The 15,669-nt window shown below is 43.7% G+C and overlaps 1 protein-coding gene across 10 annotated transcripts in view; it reads left to right on the top strand.

Annotated features, from left to right (window-relative positions):
• Nucleotides 1–15,669, top strand: part of Cadps (calcium-dependent secretion activator 1) — a 618,572-nt gene that overhangs the window by 36,033 nt on the left and 566,870 nt on the right. For all 10 annotated transcript variants that reach the window (XM_075704042.1, XM_075704047.1, XM_075704043.1 and 7 more), the window contains exons 4-5: nt 15,128–15,208; nt 15,276–15,445. In XM_075704042.1, coding sequence (XP_075560157.1) covers nt 15,128–15,208; nt 15,276–15,445 — 251 coding nt within the window. The remainder of the gene's footprint in view (nt 1–15,127; nt 15,209–15,275; nt 15,446–15,669) is intronic.

Genomic DNA, 15,669 nt, shown 5'->3' with positions numbered 1-15,669 from the left:
GATGCCGATGTGTCTTTCGCTAGTCACATGAAAGGATAACGTGTTTGGTGCTGTGCCAAGAAGGCAGTTGCTCATAGACGCTGATGCATGTTGTGCAAGTCGCATGAAATTGAAGGTATTCCCCACGAGTGCCGACCTGAGAATACGGCACACCTTTCTTAATATTATTTTCGGGTTAACCCGCTATTTCTGACTCACCACTATTAAGACTTTTAGGTGGTCCCCATCAAGTTTGAATTATTGGTCGGCATCTATATCACAGTCAGTTCACACAAAAAAAAATGCAGCAGAAGACTGTAGTAAAGCTTCTTAACTCATGAAAATACTTTTTGACTGAATAAAGAGCTTGTCATTAAGTGGACATTGGTGACAGATATTCCAAAATAATACGATTCTCTTCAACGCAATGTTTTGAAGCAAAATAGTAATTTATTATGTGGTACATCATAAAACAAGTTGCTCGCATTTCATCTTTTATATTGAAGCGGTCATTTGGGAAGCATGCAATCTCACTAACACAGTGAGCATGGTTTATGGAATGCCTTCAAGTAGGTCTGCATAGGGCACACTGGCCCCTTTATATAGTAGACCTATTCCTGGAAACTTCAAAGTGCCTTTGTACCAGGCTCATGGGGGTTGTGTACTTGATTCTGTTTTCATGCAGGAAGTTTTACACCATCAAGACCGAGCGGTGTATTAATGACTGATTAAAGAGGTCCTGAACCACTCGTCGCGTTTGGTGGAAAAACAGTTTGCTGTGAGCATCCCAGCCAAGTTTTGCAGTCGTGCGCGGCAAGTGGAGCACACAAGCGGAGTGCGAAGTCACCTTTCACTCAAGTGTTCTTTTTTCAACAGAAGCCTGCTCCTCGGTCTTTTCTGGAAGCTTTATTTTGTAATATAGCAGATTTCCATACGCAGCTGCCATTGGCCAATAGCCGACATCAATCAAGAAATGTGTTTGGATCAGTGCGCTTCTTCCTACCATTACTGTTGAGAGGGGGTTTATTAACGTTGGACAGAAGGCGTAAGGACCGCACGACGGGCATAGCAAAGACAGTCTCAGCCGGCATCAACAGCTCGCGATCCGTGCTCTCACCTCTTGCCAAGACAGTGTCCACTGCTGCACGTGTTGCTTCATCCCCGCTACAGTCCCTCTGCGACGAAGGGAAGCCATCCTGGCGACTCAAGGTAACGTGAGAATAAGGGGGTCACGATATGGCTTGAGGCAGCTCATGTGGACCACCTGGCAACCAAGGCTATGCTTGTCGGAGGATGGGCTGATCGGCTCAACAACATAGGTGATGGTAGATGGGCACTCGACACGATACGGGCCTTGGTACGTGGGGGCAAACTTAGGAGTCAGGCCAGGGGAACGAAATGGTGTGCGGAGCCAGGCGAGGGAGCCGACGTCGTCGGTGCCTTTCAAGAAGGGTTTAATCTTCTCTTGCTTGGTCATGGAAGGATTCAGGTGCTTACACAAGTTGATCACGTCTTCTATGTAGCTAGTAAAATATTTGCCTTGCTGCCGTGCATGTCCATGGAGGCGCTGTTCGGTGCGGAGTTTTTGCATGGCTGGGTGGTTGAACACGTCTGTGAAGCATTTCTTGAACACACTCCATGTGGCGAAGTTGGACTCGTGGTTGTGGTACCACAGGCTTGCGACATCTTTGAGATGAACGAGACATTCTGTAGTTTGATTTGATGTTCATTTCTTCCACACAAAAGGGGCAAAAGGCGGTAGGTCTGACTGGGCCTTGGCTCCCTGTTACAGACAGCAGCACACACATCCGCTGCATATATAACAACAAATATGCATGTAAATCAAATACGCAACTTCACATAAAATAACAAAAAATACATAGAAGAGATCACACACACAAAAAAAAAGGAGCTTGCCCTACACAATGTACAACAGTACAATTATGTAACTACAGTAACTGTAAAAATACAGCAAGTACAACTATATAAGCAAGTTTCGATGGGTCGTTCTGCTTATTGTTTCCGGTCACCTTTTCGAATGTCGCCAACCAATCTTCCACATTGTGGTCATCTTTTCCACTAAAGGGAGGGTCACGGTACGCAAACCTGCGGGGATGGGGCGATGGCCTGCTGGGTAATTTCATTGGGCATTGTCGGGGTACTTGGTAGCGTCCGACTTCGGAGTTCCAGGTTTGAAAACCCCGCACGTCCATCCCTTTGAAAGGGGGTTTATTAATGTTGGATGGCCGGCAGAAGGACCGCACGACGGGCGGCATCAACAGCTCGCGACCTGCGCTCGCATCTCCTGCCCAGACAGCGTCCCACTGCTGCACGCGTCGCTTCATCCCCACTACACTGTGTATACCGTATTTACCCGCGTATAACCCGCCCCTGCGTATAACCCGCACCCCTAACTTTGAACTCGGCGAAAAAAAAAAAAAAAAAAAACTCGCGTATAACCCGCACGTTTACCTGAAAAAAAAAAAAAAAATGAGCGCTAGAAAGATGCAACTTACACTCAGTGATCATTTCGTTTTCAGAACATTTATTCAAACGACCGCCACCACGTCACTGGTTATCCGATTCTTAATCGTCGCCGCTCTCACTACTGCCATCCGAGGCTTCATCGCCACTCTCAAAGACGTAGTCGTCCTCGGAACCATCCAGACTATTAATGATCGCACATTTTTTAAAGCTTTTGCGCACCAAATCGGCCGGTATCACTTTCCACGCATCCACGATCCACTGGCACAGCAATGGAATATCAGGCCTTCGCACGCGTCCCGTCGGTGTGAGGGCGTAAATGCCGTCGGCCATCCACTGGGCATACAGCCGCTTCACGTGTGCCTTGAACGGCTTGTTCAGGCACACGTCGAGTGGCTGTAGCATGGACGTCATGCCGCCAGGTATTATGACGAGGTCGGTGCTGGTCTCGGCAAGGCGAGCCTTCACCGCATCAGTGCAGTGGCCTCTGAAGGAATCTAGTACGAGCATCGACCGGCGTGCCAGCAAGGCACCTGGTCTTCGCTCCCAGATTACTCGAAGCCAGTCACCGACTAGGCCACTGTTCATCCACGAATTTTCTTCCGCACGCACAACGATTCCTGGGGGCAGTGGAATGCCAGGTGGCGTCTTGCGTTTGAAAATGACATACGGGCGCAGTTTCGTGCCGTCAGCCAAAGCGCATAGCGTGACTGTGCAGCGCAGCTTGGCATTTCCGCCGGTCAGCACGCTGACTGATTTGGAGCCCTTTTTTTCCATGGTCGTGTCCATCGGCATCTCAAAGTACACAGGTGTTTGATCAGTATTTCCCACCTGAGACAGCAAATAGCTGTGCTCCTTCCGAAGTGCGATCACATATCGTTGAAAGTTCAACAACTTTTCCTCGTAGGCTTCAGGAAGCCGCTGGCACATGGTTGTTCGCCGCCGCATAGAAAATCCATGTCTTCGCATGAAGCGCTGAAGCCATCCACGGCTTGCACGAAACTCACGTGGAATGTTCAATTCCCGGGCCAACTTCAGGGCTTCCATTTGCGCCATCTCAGTCGAAACAGCGTGGCCACGACTTCTCTGCTCCTCAATGAACTTCGCAAGCTGCGTCTCGAGGTGGGGGTACGCGCCAGTCTTCGGACCCCGAAACGCTCGCCTGTTCCGGTTCGTTGCTTCGAGACTCTCTTTTTTCTTCCAGTCGCGAATGCACGACTCGTCGACGTCATGCTGTCTTGCAGCAGCTCTGTTGCCGATTTCTTCGGCAGCGGCTATAATCTTTAGCTTCTCTTTCGCTGTGAAACACTGCCGTCGAGTCGCACTCATGATGCCAAAACAAAGCAGGCAAACAGTGCAAACTGGGGTAAGTACACTAAACAGCGCCTAACGCGAGGCTCAACAATGCTGGCCTTTCGTTGGCCCTTCATCGGCTTGACAAGCGTCGATGACGATGGGGATGGCGGACTACACGGGGAGGCCGCCGCACATTGCGGTGAAGCCGACCCCCCCCCCCTTCCCAAGGAAAAAATTCGCAGATAACCCGCACCCCCACTTTTTAAACGCGTTTTTTCACATTTTGGTGCGGGTTATACGCGAATAAATACGGTATTTATTGACAAAGTTTAATAAACAGGCTGAAGTAAGCAAAAGGCTGCTTTGGAATTTCGATCATAATTACATACTTCCAAAAGAAGCTGACTATTGTCTGCTCATGCTTGGCTGCAGCCTCCCATGTAGGAATTAAACTTTGGCCACCCTGCTTATCGTGTCATAGCCGTTGGGTCTCAGTAATTTTGACTAGCTTTGAACACTCAACTAGTCTTGAGCCACGTGAAACTTAAGGTCAGACCACACGCATGCTTATCAGCATGTGCTCACTCCTGGCCGCTCCTGGTTAGATGCCTTGGCAGACTTCGCTTTGTATTGAGCTGTCGACAGCGCTTCAAGGTACACAAGTAGGATGTGGCTACTATCCATTAGTCACGCTGGTACAGGGCAAAGCCAGTCTGCACCACGTAGCATGGCCAGACTGGAGCATATGAGTGTGAGCGCACACTGAAGCTCTGTCGTGCGTAAAGAAAATTCATATGCACTACAGTTGCAGGTAGCTGGGGTCTGCTATGTACCGTAGATAACACCGCGTAGTGTGGCAACGAGTCCGCTGACTGAGTTCACTGCGGCTCACTGAGGACAATTGCGTCTGGCTTACGTTTGGCGCCTCATAGGTGCTAAAATCAGGAGTAGTGGTGTCTACGTGAACACCCAAGATCAAATTTTAACTGCGCATTAAAATGACATTCAGTGGGGGGGGCAGAGTGTTGTGGGCACACACCGTTCCACTGTAGCCTTTTCAGTGCAAGGCATTGAAGAAGGAGCGGAGGCACCGCAAAAGTGTTTAATTGCCAATAACTCCTCTCTTGCTGAACGCATTGAAGTATGTTTGTGGCAAACTATTTCTGGAACAGCCTATTTTAACTGCAAATGCATTTCTCCACTTTGATAAAAAGTGGAACGTTCAGGGCCCCTTAAGGGAGAATGCTCAGAAAGAAAGGCACATTTTGTTTTGCGTGGTGTTTCATGTGGCCGTGAACCACAATTTGGTGAAATGGTTATTCTCTGCAAGAACATGAAAAGAATGGCACGATTGGCTTTAGCATTGTTTCTTGTGAGCATAACAACCAGTGTGTCAGTTAGCCTTCCATTTTCCTTTTGCGATCTGAGGTCAATTTCTTCGATTGTAATCAGTGCACTAAGATGCCATAGTAGGTGGCCTTTGGTGATCTGTTGAGCATGTGTGGTGATCGTGTGAGTTTCTAATATGGTGTGTGGATGGGATCATGTAGATTTGAGTTTCCAATATCGCGAATAAACAGTTGGTAGTGAGCATTTGTGTGAAGAAATGGAGGTGTCTTTTCTTGGGGTGTGTTCTTTTGCTTTGAACAGGTTACCAAGATGGATTACCAAGTAGACCAGGTACTACAAGTTTTCCCACTCAATCACAGCGTCAGCTATCTTAGTCCAAGCGCCAGTCAATTTCATCCACATGCCACACATTTAATCCCAGTGCCAAATAATTTAATCTACACGCCACATATTTTAATCCTAACACCAGCGAATTTAATCCAAAGTGAAGATGCATTTGTGAAATTGTTCACAAGAAGTTCACAATAATGACAAATTGTTATAATTTCGCGCCAACCAAAAATAACTGAAGGGACTTCTTGAAGTGTGTTGCCATGTGACAACAACAATGCCTTTCAAGTGCGATATATCATTGAAATAATGCACTTTTATGGATATTATATATTGCCATGAACACGTCATGCAAAATGCAGCTATTTGATGGCTTTACGGACATGAATTGAAACAAAGAGGCATCCAGCAACAAACCGGTTATTTCTAAAGCTGATAAAGACAGGCTGAAAAGAGCGTCACATGATATCTCATCAAGCTCCATTGATATCAAATGATGGATATCAAATGAATGAGCTTCGAAAAATCTCTGCGATTATAACCATGTAGCGCATCTAAGATCATGTGGAGGAGGGTGTCACAGAATCCCTTGTAACATTCGCCAGCCTATTCCTGAGTGTCAACCATATTGACGTGGATACCAAACAATCGCTTTGAAGGAGCTCTGTGATAGTGTAGTGGCGCGACTATCACCTCCAAAGCCGGCGAAGAAGAAGAGGGCTCATGGGCAGGTAATACGAGAATAGAACACGCTGGCATGCTCGACCAGAGCGGTCGCGCTGTCGGCTGCTCCTGAGATCTTGCTGCACCATGGCTTGCCTGCCCATCAGCCGGGTCACCAATTTGTGGGTTGATGCTAGCACTGCTAGGCTCGGTTGTCCAGGTCACGAATTTGTGGGTTGACGCTAGCACGGCTAGGCTCGGTTGTCCGTGTCACGAATTTGTGGGAGGTGGCACAAAGAAGTAGCCGCCTTAGCCACGCTTATTTAGGCTGGCCAGCCATGGTGCCGGTGGGATCTCGGGAGCAGCCGACACCACAGCCGGTCAGATAGAGCGTCCTAGCGTGTTCTATTCTCGTGCTAACTGCGCATGAGCCTTCTTCTTCTTCACTGGCTTTCATTAATGTTCATTAATGTTAAAGTTTATTTACACTTTCTTGCATACATGATAACAGCATTAGTGATGTTATTACATTCGGTGGTGCCATAGTTATGAAACTGTCAGGGGGACCACCTAATACTATACAAATCAAGTATAGATTGCAGCTCACTTTAAAAGGGATACATGAGCAATAAATATTAACAGAAAAGCTAGGGGAAATGCAATTGTACAAAAGTAAAAGCAAACAAATGAAATGAAAACATGATACATATATCATTTTATGACAATATACAACAGTTTATTTATTTATTTATTTACTTATTTTCAGTACCCTCAGAGTAAATATACATTATAGAGGGGAGAGGCTACATAAAGGAGGTAAGAAATGATATACAGGAAAGGCACAGTATAAGTAAAAATAGAAAATTATACTAGCTCACTAATTTACACAAAAAATAGTAGTCATCATATACTTCAATATACAGGTTGGGAATGATAGGCAAATACATACATAGTTAATTTGAAAAAATAGTACTTATACAATAACAAGTCACATGATATATTGAATGCAAGTTTCATGGTTTCCATGTAGTTAACTAAAGCATTTCTAAATTGAACAGGATTACTTATATTAACAATAGATGGTGGCAGACCGTTCCATTCGTTGCATGTTTTAGGTAAAAATGATTGCGAATGTGTTAGTGTGTTAGAGCGACGAACATGTACCTTATGCGTATATCTCTACGTGAGAAGATGAATGGTGCTCGGTTAATCCATGCTGACTGAAGCACAGCGTTCTGGTAGTAAATCTTATGAAATAAGCATAGGCGTGATTGTTTCCTGCGGGTTAATAGCGAAGGTAGGTTCAGAGTAGTCTTCATTTGTGTTACGCTTGCTGTATGATGGTAATTAGCTAGTATAAACCGAGCGGATCAATTCTGGACACCTTCAAGGCAGTTAATTGAGGTGGCATGATGTAGGTCCCATACTGATGATGCATATTCCAACTGCGGACAGACATATGTCGTGTATAACAAATGTTTGAGTGATAATAGTGCGAGCGAGAAGTTTCTACGAAGATATCCAAGTGTGCGATTAGCTTTGCTCGTTGTAAAGTCGATATGGTACTTCCAGGATAAGTTATAGGTTATATGGGCACCCAGATATTTGTAATTTCTTATGCTCTCTAAAGGAATGTTATTAAGTAAATAGGCAGGACAAGCTTCATTAGTATGGGATATTCGCATTGATTTACTTTTCTTGACGTTAAGCTGCATGTGCCATTTTATAGTCCAGTTATGCAGTGTGTTTAAATCGTCCAGAAGAGATGAAATATTAGTGTGATTAGTAATTTTACGATATATTACGCAGTCATCTGCAAAAAGACAAATTTTAGACGAAATGTTATCAGGTAGATCGTTAATGTAGATTAAAAACAACAGCAGCCCAAGCACAGACCCTCGTGGAACACCTGATTTAACCGGAGTTAGAGTTGAATTAACTTCATTAGTGCTTACAAATTGCATGCGGTGTGTTAGAAATGCTTTTATCCAATTAAGTACATTAGTATCAATGTTTAGTGCGCTGAGTTTAGATAGCAGTAATGTGTGGTGTACTTTGTCAAAAGCTTTAGCGAAATCAAGAAAAATACAGTCCGTAAGAAATCCTGCGTCCAAGTTGGAATGCAAGTCGTTAGTAAAGCAAAGAAGCTGGGTATCACAGGAGAATGTTTTATGAAAGCCATGTTGGCTAGATGTAAAGAAGTTGTTAGATTCAAGGTGATTGATTACCTGAGAATAAATTACATGCTCCATTATTTTACTGGGCACTGAAGTCAAACTAATGGGCCCTTAATTGGAAGGGTTATGCGTATCGCCAGATTTATGAATTGGAACGATCTTAGCCGTTTTACAATCTAAAGGTAATGTGCCGTTGTGAAGCAACCGAGAAAGAAGTACTTCTAAAATTATCGAGCAATACTCACTAGTACTGTGTAAAAATTTAATGTTAATTTCATCAACACCACATGACGATTTCAATTCTAATTTATTTATAATCGATTTAATACCGTTACTATTAAATGCTAGGGGATCCATGTGTGGGTATCTTTTAGGCCGTATTTCGGGAGGAGGAGTAACATGCGAAGACGGCGGAAAGGCCTGTACGAACGTGTCATTTAGCACGTCAGCGCATGTGTGGTCGGCGATTGCTTTCCCAGTTAGTGAAGTTAGAGTAACCTTTCTAGTGCTATCTCCTTTCATAGAGCTGCAGAATGCCTTACTGTTAGTTTTCAGTAGCTTGGGAAGGGTAACGTTGTAGTAGGAAAATTTTGCGGATCGTAAATTTGAAAAGTACGTGGCGGCAGCAGATTTGTATGAGAAGCAGCGTTCACGATTTAGTGACCGTTTAGCGATACGAAATGGGCGTCTAGCTCATGGGCGTCTAGCTCATGGGCGTCTAGGTGACAGTAATAAGTGTTACCCCAAGACCATATACAGTAAGAGAGATGGCTATGAATGTAGGAGTAATGTAGTGAAAGAATAGAGAGCTTTAGTTTAGTGGACGCAAGGCATTAGGGCCCCTAGCGCTTGGGTGCGTTTGCGTCTGCGTATGCAAGCAGAAACACGTTATAGGTTAGCGGCCCCAAACGCAAACTGCAGTGAGGTTGCATGCGCTCGCAGCGCCATCAACGTCTGATCTTTGCTGCGTTATCATTTTTTAAAACATGAAATCAAGCATATGAAGTAGAGCACATAAAACTATTCTTATTAAAAGCAATTTAGAGGTTTAGAGTGTCCGGCATTCGGGTAAACGCAGGCTGGGGCGTTGGGGCGGAGCCATGAACGGGAGCGGTCTGCATGGTGCAGCCACCTGGTTGCGCAACGCTCAAACACACAAAAACAGCTAATATTGCAGTAACCAAGTTTATTTTACTTTGCTGCGGGTATAAATTTTTGTCAGAAACACAATTATGCCAGTGCCGAAAATTTACACCAGCAGCGAAGTAGAATAGACTTGGTTGCAGCAATATTAGCTGCTTTTGCCCGTTTGAGCTTTGCGCCGCCAGGTGGATGCACCATGCAGGCCGCTCCCGTTCTCCGCCCCAGCTGCGTGTATCCGAATACTGGACACGCTTTAATATATATAAAAACGACGTCTGTCGACACTTGGCGAAATATTTATCAGATTAAATACCCGCTAGCTACTCGTAAGTTCTCCTACACCGCGAGAGTCAAGTGGGTAACGTGACCACTTAGGGGCAGCGATGTTTTCGGCTGGCCAAACAACCCAAGGACGCAAGTAGACGTAGCGGTCTGCGCATTTGCAGTGCCATCGCCCCTAGTTCTTGCGTACGCAAGCCACTTGCATCCCCTAAACTAAAACTCTCTAATAATGTGTCTCTGGAAATATTTAAGGGATTTAATGATTATATGGACACCAAAAGAAACTTTCTGTGTTAGTGAATTAACCTGTAGATTATACTTTAAATGTTCGTCTAAAGTAACACCTAAAAACTTGGTGCTGTTAGTAGCTGGTATTTCTTCTTGTCCTATCATGAGCACCACAGGAGCCACTTTTAATAATTGTGAGTGCAATATTATAAACCTAGCTTTCGGCAGGTTCATGAGCAGATAGTTATTCTTGCACCAAATGCTGACATTATTTAAATCAGCATTGAGCTTTTCCTGCAATACCGTGATGTTTTTGCGAAATGAATATATAGTTGTATCATCCGCATAAAGTAAGCAGTCAGTGTGGCAAAGTGTTAGGGGCAAGTCATTGATAAAGAATAGAAAAAGCAAGGCCTAGAATAGATCCCCTGAGGTACTCCTTGGTTAGTAATCTTGGCACTGGAAATGCTACTATCGACTGCGACAACCTGCAACCTGTTTAAGTAACATTTTATAAGATTCAAAGCTGGACCAGCAATTCCATAAGTCTCGAGTTTATGAAAGAGAATAGTTTCATTACTAGTGTAAAACGCTTTAGTAAGGTCAACAAAAACTGTGCCAAATAGTGATCCATCATCAACAGCAAGTTTAATTTGGTCCATGAAATCAATGAGTGCCAGTCCAGTTGACAACCCTGGACGGAAGCCAAACTGATGGGGAGAGAGTAAGTCGAACTTTAAGTGTGACCATTAGGCGCTGGTACAGAAGCTTTTCAATTACTTTGCTAAAAAAGGGAAGAATGCAGATTGGACGGTAGTTATTTTTACATTCGTGATCACCTTTCTTGAAAACGGAATTATCGTTTCATTTTTTTATGGAGGTTGGAAAAGTACTGTTCTTAAACATTTTAGACCAGCAAAACTGTACCGTTTATCAATTTTATTCTTGAAGGGTGAATGGGATCTAAACCTGCCCCTGTTGTTTTAAGTGATATGACAAAATGAACTTCTGCACTAGAAACTGGATATAAGTAAGACGAATGGGGACAGTGCGGCAACTGGGAAAATGATAAAGGGCTTTGAGGGCTTTCAGTGTAAGTAAAATGGTCATTAAAAGTGTTAGCAATATAATTTGGTTCAGTATAAGTGTTTGATGCAATTGTTGTTTTAGTTAATCGCATGTGGGAATTGTTTTTGTTCTGAAACTGTAATAAGTTCCCAGTTTCGTTTATTGTTATTTCCATTGATCAATATGCACTTTTGAAAGTAGTCATGTTTTGCATGTTTGAAAACTGCCCCAAGAGTATACAAATATTTCTTAAAGCAAATTAGTAGCGTTGTGTTGAATGGTTGACATTTTACTTTTTTGTGCATTCTGTTATTTTTAGGAATTGACTGCAACAACCCATTTGTGATCCATGGATTTCTTTGCGCACTAAACCAACAAGCCATTGGGATGGGCGATGTGCTCTGTTTTATGCAATTTGTTATCAGACTAGAAAATAAGTTGTAAGCTGGCTCAGGAGATTCAGCTTCTGTGACATTAATCCAAACTAATTTGATAACCAGGGAAACAAACAATTCTGTGTTAAAAACTGATTTAGTATATTGTTTGTTGTTTAAGCGATGGGACGAAAGAGCAGATCCTAACCTGAGGAAAACAGGATAATGGTCACTAAACTGATAGTCTATTACTGCCGTTGTGACATGCGTCGTCAAACTGGACAAGATAGGGTCAATTAATATGTTGGTATCTGATAGATCGCACCTCGTAGGAGTAGTTATTAATGAGGTGAGGCCAAAGCTTTGATAAGCGCAGACATAATCAGAGTGCAAATGAATACATATTAGGGTAAGGATATTGATGTTAATGTCCCTGCATATGGTGACGTTTTTATTTTTAAAAACAAGTAGGTTTAAGATATTCAAGTTGTGAGCAAAAATAAGTAATCGATGATGAGAGTGAGTGCTAGATCGATGCAATGATCATGTTTCTGCCATTCAACAAAAAAAAAATGTTCTGACCAAATTCTAGCCACACCGATTTGCAGTTAAAGTTATTGAAGAAAAGGTCATGATGGCACCTATATGATAGTGATGAATCCATAAAGATGGTGGAACCGCCACCAAGGGTCAAGTCACAGTTACAGTATTCGGAAGTATAATTAGGTAAGCCATATAAATTTCCACTATTCTTCGTTAACTATGTTTCGGAGAGGCATACGACAGAAAATGTGATCGATCACTGATAGGAAATGTATGAAGTCACCATGATGCTTTCCTAGGCTACGTACGTTAAAATGAGTCAACGATAAAGCCGGTGTGTTATGCATAAGAAATGCTGTTATGAAAGAACAGATGAATCCATGGTTATGTATAAAGACCTTGCTAGCGGCAACAATCTATTGAAAAATAGACAGGTTGCCTGTATCACATATAGGTATGATACATGCAGCTGTCATCACTTTTCCTGGCCTTTATTATGCAGTTATCTGTTCACAGATACTTCCAATTCTTAGCCTTTTTTAATTCCAAAGCCTGAGTAGACAGCCTCTTTTTCTGTGGTGTTGAAGGATCATTGACAAATATGGGTCTGTCCATCCCTTTATGAAAGCCAATGGCTGCATTCATGATGCACACTTTATGTGCCTTGGAAGCAACGTCGTCTTTCTTCTGGAGCAAAATTGTGCGAGAATGTTCAATTTATTTTTTGCTGGGACGCGATGAACAACATCGATGTCCTTAGGCTCACCGGGACATCCAACCTTTACACCGACTGCCTGCACCACGGCGAGACAATTTTCACCTTCTGTGTTAGGAATGCCTTTTGTCTTGACATTGTTCAAGCACGAGTATTGCTCTAGGGCAGCTAGCTGATCACCTAGTTGTCTATTCTCGTCCTTGAGCATTTTGTTTTCTTTGGCCAGTTCTTCATTTCTGTTCTTAACGGACTCGTAGAGATGGCTATGTGTTTGTAAGCTCTCCCTCATTTCCGTGAGATCAGCATGAAGTAGCTCGATTTGTTTACAAAACTTGGTCGGCATTATGCAAGACTGGAGGCGATAGTCACGGCACTACTGTAGTACCCACACAGGGCATGTCAGACCATGTGGTAAAGGATGTCATGTGACCTAGCGTAACTTTTGGAAACCCACAGGTGATTCACAAACACACTGACTCTTGTTTCGTGGAATGACCCGTGGGCCTGCTAAAAGTTACGTGAAGTCACGTGACACTCTTTTCATTGTGGTTTGACGTGCGCGATGTACATACCATCACAGAGCTTGTTCGAAGTCCGTTCATTTGATGCCCACGTAGTTATGGTTGGGAACTATGCATGGGTGAGCGAAACATAACTGAGGTCACGTTACATGCTTTCCCATGTGATTTAACATTTGCTACATTGGTATCATCGCATAGCTTTTGAGTTTCCTGTTCGTTTGATATCCATGTCTGCATGGTTGGGAATTACACATGGGCTGGCTAAAGTTATGTGATGTCACGTGACTCCTTTTCACGTGGTTTAAAGCATGCTATGTGCGCATACCATCGCAGAGTTTGTTCGAAGCCCGATTGTTTGCTATCCATGTCAATATGGTTGGGAATCATGCATGGGCTAGCAAAAGATGCGTGAGGTCATGCGACAGTCTTTCCCACTTGGTTTGACATTTGCTATGTGTGTACCATCGCATAGCTTTTGCGATTCCCATTCGTTTGACACCCATCTCAGTGTGTTTGTGAATATATGGGCTTCCGAAAGTTGCGCTAGGCCATGTGACGTCCTTTACCACATGGTTTGACATGCCCTGCGTGGGTACTATCACAGGGCTCCTTCGAAGCCTGATCATTTGATATCCATGTCGATATGGTTAGAAATCAGGAATAGGCTGCCAAATGTTACGTCAGATTCCGTGACACCCTCTTCGACGTGATCTTAGATGCGCTACATGGTTATAATTGCAGATTGTTCGAAGCTCGTTCATTTGATAGCCATGTCAACGGGGCTTGTAAAAACAATATGATGAGATGTCAGGTGATGCTCGTTTCAGCCTGTCTTTATCAGCTTTAGAAATAAACAGTTTTTTCCTGCATGCACCTTTGTTTCAATGCATGTCAGCAAAGCCATCAAATAGTTGCACTTTGCATGACTTGCTCATGGCAGTAATACGTAATATTCATAACTGTGCATTATTTAAATGGTGTATCGCATGGGAAAGGCATTTTTGTTGTCACATGGCAATGCTCTTCAAGAAGCCTCTTCAGTTATTTTTGGTTGACGCAAAATTATAACAATTTGCCATTATTGTAAACTTCCTAGAACACTTCTACAGATGCATCTTTACTTTGGATTAAATTCACTGGCGTGAGGATTCAAATATGTGGCGTGTAGATTAAATTATTTGGCACTGGGATTAAATGCGTGGCATGTGGATTAAATCGACAGGCACTTGGACTGAAATAGATGGCGCTTGGATTAATTTGAGCGGGAAAACCTGTAGTTCTCCTACTACTACTCGTAGTCATGGATATTGGGCGAGAGATCACGTGCGCAGGCTGCACACAACTATCGAAAACTCCTACCAAGTGCGTATGTGCATGTACTCATGCACACGCACAAAGCTTCGAATTCAATTTGCAGAGCAGCCTAAACTGACACCATTTACAGTCAAGGTCACACAAGCGATATCTGCACTTCACAAGGCGATGCGTGAATGTGAACCTGTGACCTTGACAGTATTTGTAACGTCTCAGTAAACCACAGTATAGAGTCAAATTCTTTAAGATTCCTTGTGGTGCTTTTTACTGCCAAAAATTTCTTTTTTTCAGCCTGCCTATTTTCTTTGTTAATTTTGCGACCCCATCCATCTCATCAGAAAAGTTAGTCACCAGTTGTGTTTACTTTCTACACGAGCTGAAACAGTGCAGACAAGTGGCTGGAGCAGAGTTCTCGCTTTGGCTAGCCCAGAGTGGCATTGAAGTCTAGCCTAGACAAGTCCCACATGAAGCACAGCGTGCTGCCACTTCACTGCTTTGCATCGCCCTCTTCCCTCGTTGTGAAACAAAGTCGCTGCCACATTATAACCGGTGTTTCCGCTTTTGTGACTGCACCATAAGATGCATGGGAGGTCTAAACAGGGGTCATATCCAACTATCCCGACAGCACGTTTTACAAAGTAGTTTGCACAAACATTGCAGTTGGACTCGGCAGATGAGCAGGCCGCTGCCATCCGGAGGGAACTGGATGGTCGTGTGCAGAAAGTGAACGAGATGGAAAAGGTATGTTGTGCTGCAGCCTAGTATTGTGCAGTGCAGCAGACAAAGCGTGGTGCATTTGTGGGTGCAGAACCGGAAGCTGATGCCCAAATTTGTGCTCAAGGAAATGGAGAGCCTGCATGTCGAGGAGCTGCGGTCATCCATCAACCAACTCATGCTCAACCTGGAGAGCCTGCCTGTATCAAAAGGAAGTGCTGAAAGCAAGTACGGCCTCCAGAAGCTGAAGCGCTACAACCACAGGTGTGACCTTGTTCACATTTCTCGAGAATTGCTTTGACATTATCTCATGTTTGCTTTACTTAAATGACAGAAACAAACTGTGGGCACAGATTCTCTTCTCCTTCAAACACATTTGGTACCATACACAGTGGAATCGACTAAATAATGGTAATCAATCATTGTGAGGTGCCATTATTCCTTGGAAAATCTGCAGGCTGAAAATTTTCACTTTTTAGAGGAAGGTA

Source organism: Dermacentor variabilis, chromosome 9 (genome assembly GCF_050947875.1).
Source record: "Dermacentor variabilis isolate Ectoservices chromosome 9, ASM5094787v1, whole genome shotgun sequence".
NCBI classification, from domain to species: domain Eukaryota; kingdom Metazoa; phylum Arthropoda; class Arachnida; order Ixodida; family Ixodidae; genus Dermacentor; species Dermacentor variabilis.
This window is presented reverse-complemented; position numbering and strand designations above follow the sequence as displayed.